General features: G+C 39.3%; 1 protein-coding gene across 50 annotated transcripts in view; it reads left to right on the top strand.

Annotated features, from left to right (window-relative positions):
* RALGPS2 (Ral GEF with PH domain and SH3 binding motif 2) overlaps nt 1-9,483 on the top strand; it is a 109,209-nt gene that overhangs the window by 75,220 nt on the left and 24,506 nt on the right. For all 50 annotated transcript variants that reach the window (XM_086902159.1, XM_086902130.1, XM_086902170.1 and 47 more), the window contains 5 exons: nt 2,200-2,337; nt 3,222-3,312; nt 5,682-5,749; nt 6,385-6,520; nt 7,328-7,479. In XM_086902159.1, coding sequence (XP_086758285.1) covers nt 2,200-2,337; nt 3,222-3,312; nt 5,682-5,749; nt 6,385-6,520; nt 7,328-7,479 — 585 coding nt within the window. The remainder of the gene's footprint in view (nt 1-2,199; nt 2,338-3,221; nt 3,313-5,681; nt 5,750-6,384; nt 6,521-7,327; nt 7,480-9,483) is intronic.

The raw sequence follows: 9,483 nt of genomic DNA, 5'->3' as shown, positions 1-9,483 counted from the left end.
GAGAGCAGAAGAAACTCCTCCTTCGGATTTCCTATCCATACCCTCCAGAAAAGGAGGGGGGTAGGGAGGCTGAGAAGTTAGGAACAAGGAAAGATTGTTTGCCAGTAGAAGGGAGGTACCATATGGCAACGGACTGTGCAAGAGTTCAGCAGGCAATTACAAATCAAACATTTTTACTATGCTGCCTAAAGATGCCTTTCAAGTTATTACAGTACTGGGCTTCATTTAGAAGAAAGATTCTTTCAGGCTGATAAAACTCGATTTGTGTTGCTGGGAATAAAAGGGGCAGCCTGGCTGGATACAACAGGAAAAATGAAGCATTTGTAGTCTAGAAGAATGTTCAACAGAATGTCGCATTCAATTCTTGACGTTCGCTTAATAAGAAACAGTTCCAGTTGTTAAAGGCATGAATTCTCCAGTACATGTGGAAAACGTTAAAACTCTGTGTGTGATGGTTTTGGGTAGGTATCAGAATATTTGATAACATCTGACTGGTGTTAGAAGTAGCAAAAGCCACAGAGATTACACTCTACAAGAAATAGAGGATCTGGTTCTGTCCATCCTCAGCCAGCACTTGAGTGCGTTCAGTTTACTGCCATTGATCTTCCTGGTTTCTTCACAAAGGCAGTGCCAATTAAATTTGAAAGAAAATTACCCTTGTGTGCTTTCAAAATTATTTTAGATTTCATAGAAATGCATCCAGTTGGTTTAGAAAGCTGCTCTTTACAGAAGACTCACTTTTGATTTAGCTAAAAGATCAGTACAAATCATTCAGAGGTAATTCTATAAATACAGTGGTTTATAGAATCCTGCATAATAGTGCAAGTGCCTGTTACAGGGAATTTCCTTAAATACAGTTAATAAGTATGATTTACTTCCTTCTGTGGAAGACTGATCGGGTTTGGGATTTTTAAGGCTTGTTTGGACATGGGTTAATAAATTCAGCTTCAGGACAGCTTATGCACTCTAGGTAATGCAGCAATTAAGTGCGACTACCTGATGTTTCTGATTATCTTTTCTGCTATTTAGCAAACTGGTTCTAGCAGAACAGAAAATTGAGAGATTTAGTAGTATATCAGGTCATGTATAATACCTTTTTATTCACTTTTTTATATGTCACCTTTCAGCCACAAGTATTTTAATTTGTTTCTGTGTGTGCGCGCACACGTGTGTGTATGTGTGTGTGTGTGTTGGTTTTGGAGGGATGCCCAGAGTTTCCCAGCTCACATTTGAGAACTGTACTGGTTAGGTGTTATACAAACACAACTGCTGTTCTTGTGAGGTTGTATTAATAGTCTTCCACCTGTAAAGCCAAAGTCCTTGTTACGATTTTGCTTGTACAAGGTTGAGAGTTGAAGTAAAATATAATGTAAAAATTTCCCTGTTACTGAAACAAGTTTCTTGAATAGTATTATTTAAGTTTGTGGTGTTTTGTAATAAGGATATCCATGGAAGATGCAAGGGATGCACACCAATTCCTTTGAACAGCAGAATTGGTCAGGATATGCTTTGCTTAGTTGAGTCAAATGGGTGAAGTTCAAGAAATGGAGTTGTGGTTAGAAATAAGCATTTTATGTACAGCATTATTGTGTGAGGAGGGGGATTTTCCTCTCTACATGATCAAGGGGTTGAAGGAGCAGTAAGGTTGCAAGCAGTGCAGGGGAAGATGAAGTCACTTTTCTAGAAGGCTGTTGCATCTTTGGAGCTGTGATTATTACAAACTGCAGGATTCATTCATTTCAGTCTGGGTGCCCATTTTCCCTAGTTAATTTTTCCCATGTTGCTGCAAGTTGAGCTTGAGTTTTTAGTCAGCTTGAAGAGTTATGGGTGTGATTTATCCTTCTGTTGTTTTTTAATTGCTGCATTGGAGGAATGAAGTAGTAGACTTCCTAAACAATTAATTTTGATGTTATATTTTAGCACTGTGTGTTTAGTATGCTTCATATTTGTCAAGAGAGCAGTAAATTGGTGCTGTGGAGGAGATGAGGTTTATGAATAGCTGTGCATGTCCTTGTAATTACTTTTAGAGTTCTAAAATGATTTCCCAGGTAAATCCAAATCTTATTCTGAGACAATGCTTTCATCAACCTGCTTTAACATTAGTGGAAGCAAAAATTCTTCACAGAATTCTTGATGAGGGTTTTTCTGCTCAATGAAAGACATTAAACAAAGAAACTTTTCATTCTGATCTCATTTCAGGTATTTATCTGTCAGACTTGACATATATTGACTCTGCCTACCCCTCAACAGCCAGCATTCTGGAAAGTGAGCAAAGAACAAATTTAATGAACAACATTCTTCGAATTATCTCAGATTTGCAGCAGTCATGTGAATATGGTAAGCAAGTGTGTAAATATTACAGTGTTAAAGAGAAAAACTTAAAAAGCTTAATTTTTTTTGTCTCCTGTGATGCAGTTTAAGTAAGGGTGGACCCATATGAATGCCATTAACACCCTCCCTCCTATTCTCAGCCCAAAAGTCTGGGTTTATTCTAGTATTGTTGGTTAAGACAGAGCATCAGGGTAAGGAGACAGAATAAAATTGCCTTTCTCTTACATCAAGCAAACTGCAGTACATATTTTCTGATGATAAATGTGTAGTAGTACATCACACTCAAGAGTATTTTTACTGGTATTTATAAGCTTGTATCCCTGTGTTCATAATTTTATGACTGAATTCTGAAAAGAGGATTGCTTTTGAAATAGTACTTTTACTGGAGATAATGAAATACATTCAGCTTGTCTTCTGGACATTTATAGTTCAGTCCATAGATCAGGTAATGTATTTTTTTCTTCAAAGATGGGTTCCCTCACTGTCCTCTTCCCATTCTGGCAAAGTTCTACTGCTGTGTTTGTGATGGTGGAATGTGAATTAGCACAGAATTGTGGCTTCCCTGAAAGCTCAGTGTGAAGAGAGTGTGGGCTGTGAAGGAGTCCTCAGACAGCCCTCCATGACTGACAGGCCTTCAGTTTGGCCAAGGATGTTGTCTTACCTTCCCCTTACATGTGCTCTGATGAGCAACTCTGGGGTTTATGTGTGTGGGGAGTGTCAGCTCAATGCATGAGAATTGCTAGGAAGTTGTAAAATTTCAGTATCATTAGGGCCTGTAGTTTGTACCTCCATCTCACACAAAAAGGCAAGAGATCTGAATCTGTCCAAATAGATTCTGGTAAAAAACTTTGCTTACCAATGAATGCCAATGAATGCTGTCTGTTTTCTAGATATTCCTATGTTGCCTCATGTCCAAAAGTATCTCAACTCAGTTCAATACATAGAAGAACTACAAAAGTTTGTAGAAGATGCCAATTACGAGTGAGTACAAAATGCTCTAAACTGACCATAACATTACAAAATTACTTCTATAATGCAAAGCCTATTACTTGTGAGACTGCACTTGCATTGGAGAATTGTATTATATTATTTGGGTGTCCCTGCCCATGGCAGGGGTTTGGAACTAGATGAGATTTAGGGTTCCTTCTGACCTACACCATTCTGTGATTCTGTGACTGTGCACCTCAGACACACCAGCTGCGAGCAGCTGTGGTTCCAGCAGGATGTTGTGCTCAAGGCACTTTCCCACATGCTGAATGGCAGATCTGCTCTCTTTTCTATGCCAGACTGCACCAAGCCCTTGCTTCAGGTCAGTCTGATCTGCTGAGAAACAGATCTGCTGCACTTTCTACATGTGGCTCACCTGTTCTGTCATTAAGAGGAATCCTGTGATTTGAGATGGCTTAAGTCATTCTTAATCAGAACAAAACCATCTGTGCATCCAGTCCCAAGTTTTTACTGAGAGTGACTTAAAGCTTTCACTTGCAGATAGTACTTCATTTTATACTTTTCTCTTTGATTAGGTTATAAAGTGTGAGTAAAATATAAACACTTGATTTTTGAGAGGCAGGTTCCCGTTCCTCTCTGTTTCCTCTGGCTGTTTCTCCCAGCCTCCCACCCAAGATTTCTACGTCCTTAATTAAAAGATTATTACTGTATTAAGTGATTTGGCATCCAGCAAAACTGGGGGAGGGAAATCTCTGGCAAGAGACAGGAACTGAGGATCGGAAACACCCTAAGGCAAATCTGTTGCCTATGAAGGAAGGTTTTGTTCATTGGTTGATGTGCTCGAGGAGGTTCCCCACCCATTCCCATCCTGCCCGCCCGGGAAGTTTGTCACCTCAGAGGGCTTGAATTGGTTGCTTGTGCAGCTCCCTTGGAGTGGCAGGAGGGGGATGCACACTTCAGGAACAGCTGTGCTTTGCCATTTAATGGCCCTTACTTGGATTTACTGAAAGGCAGCAAATGGAGACCCTTTCAATTTATGTCAGTTAACGAGGACTCAGACCCTTGGCTTCTCTACTGAGGTTTGTAAGTTGTTCTCTGAATGTCCTTGTGGATGCATCCAGCTTTAGCTTTTTCCTGGGATGTTCTGCAGCCTGATTTGGGAAGTTTCACTTGTCCATCACTGAGAGTAAAGCTCTGTGGAGCTTCAAAGGAAGGAAAAAAATTGAAGGAAGGAAAAAAAAACCAATCCAAACCCAAGCTTCTTACCTGCACTGTCTCCTTAGTACATTGTATACGTGAATTTCACTCTCCACCTTCCTTCACTTTCACTGGGTAGGACTCACTAGCAGAGGAAATTTGATTGATGAAGGAGCTGCAGTTTCTTCATCTTGTACAATCCCTGTTTTGGTAGCAGGGCAATGACTGGAGACGATGGCATATAAATCAAAAGCATGGCTGCTGTTCACAGAGTCTGGTTTTGCACTGATGAGTTTTGTACATCTCCAAAATGAATGTTTTTATGGTCAAGGAGTGTATTTCAAGAACTGTTCTTACTTAAAGTGGGTCCTCTGCTTTTCATCCCCCAAGGTGTCTGTCAGCAAAAAGGTTGAAGTTAGAGAACAGCGACTGTAGTTTGAATACATGTTTTTTCTTCCTAAAAGATTTTAATTGAAAATATTAAATTATAAAATTGAAATGAATTGTTGCTATACTGTCTGAGAATGAGAGGGAGAGGAGCTGTCAAACTTTAAACTTTTTCTCCCCAAAATTAAATAGATGCTTTTTCAGTGTTAGTAGTTTCAAAGATTCTAGTTCTGCAAACTGTGTGGACAAGATACACTTCACCTTCCTGGAGTTATCTGATCCTATAGTCTGTCTTTGTGGGCCTGCTGGAAATGGCATTAAAAAGTTACAGAAAAAGCTTGAATTAAGGCTAAAATCAATGTATTTTGATAATGTATTTCCAAAACACAAAAGAAGATTTTGGCTTTTGGACCAGTAAAGACAAAAGGCTTGGTGCTTGGCACACTAGTGCACTTCATATAAAAATTTAAATTTTAAGTGTTCCCAGAATAAATATTTTCACCAAAGTGAGGAGAGAAGATGTGTATTATTTTCATTTTTATTTTTACCAGGTTTTAGCAGGAATAGCAGTTTCAGGTGTGTGCCAGCCCTCTCAGGGCGCTGCAGGTTCTGGTGATCTATATAAACCAAAGGCAGGAAAAATGAGGTTTGAAAATAGTGTATGCTAAAGATAACTCTGTACTGTTTGTATTACCTTTGTAGTACTTCTTGCAATCACAGAATCAGGCAGCTTGGAATCATAAAATTAAAAAATTCTTCTTCACAAACTTATATTTTTATTTCCTGATAAAGTAATTTTTAATGTTTCTTTAATGCAGACTTTCATTAAAGATAGAACCGGGGACCAGCACCCCCCACTCTGCTGCTTCCAGAGAAGATTTAGTAGGTAAATGCTTAATAAATGTGAGAAGACTTGAGGTTGTCATGTGCATTATTTTAGAATTGCAGACATGGAAAATATTTGCCTGAGGCTATAAAGAAGTGTGAAGTTTAAACACTGCATGTTTGTAATAAAAAGTCTAAAGGTGATCTGTAAAGAAGGAATTGAGTCATTTTTTTAGGTTCTTGTATGCATTGTGGCACTAAGTTGTTAATGTCATTTGGGGTGAAGAGCTATTAAATATTCATTCTTTGTTGTGTCTAGACAGATGGGCCTTCATCTAAACTTTTCATGGCATAATATGCTTCCAAAAATGAACATTCTTCTTGGTCAATGCCAAAAGTGGTTGAAGGCAGGAGTTTGAAAATGTAGAATCAGTGGAACATGCCCAGTGCTGGTGTAGAGAATGCAGCCACCTTTAGGACTTGCAAAATACTTTCACTGGATGGGCTATTTGAACTAAATGTGTTTGGTTTTAATCCTGTGCAAAAGCCCTGAAGTGCAAGGGGTTTCATTATCAATAGATCAATGAGTTTTATTGCAGTTATCTCTTACAGAGGGGGTTTAGGAAGTTTTGTGCAACTTTTCCATGATTAGTAATTCTGAAATGACTTGGGAATAATGTCTTTTTTTCTTCCCAGGCTCTGAAGTCGGAGCATCTCCACAGAGTGGACGGAAGAATGTTGCAGCTGAAGGAGCCTTGCTACCACCGACACCCCCTTCACCTCGGAACCTGATACCCCACGGACACAGGAAATGTCACAGTCTGGGTTACAAGTCAGCATTTTGCTTAACCTAAAAATCCTGAGCTTTGTTTTTTTAAGTGGTGTATCATCCTTTCCATACAAAAGCTTTGCTTGTAAAAAGTAGCATGATTTGTGCACAGTGGTTCACTTACAGAGCAATTTGTGGCCAGGGCTCAGAGCTATAGTGCTGGTATCCCAACCGAGGAGAATTAATCAAAATAGGAATGGTGAATTTTTGATGATAAGACTAGTCAGTGAGTTAACCAGAATGGCTCTTTCTGAACAACTAAACTATCACTTTTTAGTAACCCAGTGCCACTGTAATTATTCAAAATTCGAAATTATATCGCTGCTTTATTGGTATTTTTACAGGGAGACTTCCTTTATAGACCTTCTTTGTAGACTAACTCTGTTTAGTAATGGCTTCAGGCTTTTTCCATATAAATGTATTACTAATAATATCTCTATCATTATCTCATCATTTCCCTTGTCATATCTTCAAAATGCAAGATTGTAGCTACCCAGTAATGAATAACATCTATTATGTAAGTTTACCTTTAACAAGCTACAATGCCATGCTTCAGTTCAGTTGTTATAAAAGACAAAAATAGCATAAGATATTGAAAGTAATTGTTAATGTACTCCTGACTTCCTCTTTGTTACAGGAGTTCTGTGCTGTTTTAAACAGCAATTCCTACTGATTATTTCTTTGTGCACAGTCACTTATGGCTTGGCTTTAGGGGCACAGGGCACTCAATCCTTCAGGATGTTAAAGCAGCTCCTGAGACACACCAAAGGCGAGGGAGGCTGTAACAGCTGTGTCCTTGTTCGTTTCCAGTTTCATACACAAAATGAACACGGCTGAATTTAAAAGCGCGACATTCCCCAACGCGGGACCGCGGCACCTGCTGGATGACAGCGTGATGGAGCCCCACGTCCCATCCCGAGGGCAGGCCGAGAGCTCCACTCTTTCCAGTGGAATTTCAATAGGTAGGAGCTGCAAACACACCCATGCCGTGCCTGGGCTTTTAATAAAGGTTTTAGCACAGTTGGGTGGTGACTGTGCCTACAGCAGTGCTGTTCTGAAATCCTGCTTCTGTTGTAGAACAAATCTGAGAATTGTAGGGAAAGGAGGGTGGCTTCATTTATACAGCATGAACTGAGGAATTATGAAAAAGAATTTTTTTGTTTTTTCCCCTATTAGTGATACTGCTTCTGATATTCCTCAATGGAGGTGGAAGGAAGTGTGGGACATGATTTTCTATTCTCTTTTATTCCCTCACTAAATTGATTCAAGTTTTAAAAGTTTTATAGTGTGATTTCTATTTAAAATGCAATTTTGACTTGACAGTGTAAATTGCTGACAGTTTTAAGAGCATACTTTCTAAATGCTTCTGATTTTGACAGAAGATAGAAATTTAACTTTCCAATACCTTAAAATGTCAGAATCTACTAAATTTTGACAAATTACTTATCTTCCTATATTTAGGGTGGTGCTTTTTTGAGAAGTTCTGCTTCCTGAGTTTCTTTGCTCTTTTTTCCTGTTGGACATAGATCTTTTAAGTGGAGGGAGGACAGGACACAAGTGCCTCAAAAATCCACCTGTTTTCAGGGTTGACAAATGGAACCTCTCACTGCAGTCCTTTTTCTCAGAATTGTTTGATAGAATTCAGTGGTGTTCAAATTTTATGCACTGATGGTGATAGATCTTGTAGTGCTTCACATTTCTTTGGATAACTGAATTTTAGAAGCAGTTTTGCTTTTTAGCCTTCGTGGAAGGAAACAAGGTCACAGATTGTCAGATGATTCTGCTTTCAGGAGCTGTAAGGCTCCTTGAGGAGAAAGCCAGATGGAATTACACCCAAGTAGTTGGTCTAAATGAACCTGTTCACATTCAGACAGCTTCCACTATTTAGTGTGCATTGCCTATCTCTGTTCCCTGCAGGTTCTCTGCTGTGGCAAAGTTTTCCATTTTAAAATCATCCATCAGGAATGGTGCTTCTCCTCAGTGTCCAGGCAGCTTCCATTCCCAGGGCTTGCACAGTGCAGGAGAAGCAAGCTTTTGTCACCTTTGCTGAGATGTAGCATTGCCCTTTTCTCAGGGCAATGTTTTATGGATGTTCTCTATCTAAATACCTAAGAAATTCTCTGCAGTTGATCCTTTTTTTCCTGGGTGAGTTATTTTTGTACCTCCATTAGAACCTAGCAGGGAAAGTTTGCCAGAGCTGACAGGCAGGTTTTCATAAGGTACAATTGAGAACCAGTCACCATTTATATATTTTGGAGAATATAGGATTTTCCTACTTTGTCTCCTCTCTGAATTTTTCAATTCTGTTCTCTAGTTCAAGCATGACCTGACAAGCTGGAACAAAATTGCCACTTGAGAAGACTTGTATAAATGACTTGTAAAACAGGAACCGTGGGCATTTTGTGCCAGATCAGCATTTGTGCTTAGAAATTCCCCTCTCCCATTCTCTTTCACCTCCAGCCTGCCCATACTGAGTTTTATCACTGTTTTGACAGTCCAGCAGTGTTGTTATTTTTGCTGTTTCTTGATGATGAAAATTTCAGTGACACAAAAGGTTGATAGAGGTGCTAGAAATACACATGGAAGAAGAGGGTAAGTTCTGGAGGTTTGCAGTATCTATTACTGCAGAATTCTTGGAAATGTAAGTTGTCTGGCATTCTGTGCTGCTGCCTCAGCAGGATTTAAGGAAGTTGATTGAAGCTGCTGAGTTCCTTCATCATGTTTGAAGTAGTCTGTTTACTCAGGACTTGGAATCAGTACAGTCACTGCAGCAGAGAGGAGGTTTATGGTATTCTACAACACAGCTTCAAAAGACGGTCAGGAAAATGTCTCCTGAATGTGTGTACTGAAAGGAGTGTTATTCCTCACCTTGCCCATAAACGTGGATTTAAACCTGTTGCTCTAGAAACAGGACTACCTTTTTTACATATAAGCCTATATAGGCCTTAACTTTTTGGATAAATGAT

This window comes from Cyanistes caeruleus, chromosome 9 (assembly GCF_971803275.1).
Source record: "Cyanistes caeruleus chromosome 9, bCyaCae1.hap1.1, whole genome shotgun sequence".
Taxonomy (NCBI): Eukaryota; Metazoa; Chordata; class Aves; order Passeriformes; family Paridae; genus Cyanistes; species Cyanistes caeruleus.
Note: the sequence above shows the minus strand (reverse complement) of the source record. Positions and strands in the feature narration are given on the sequence as shown.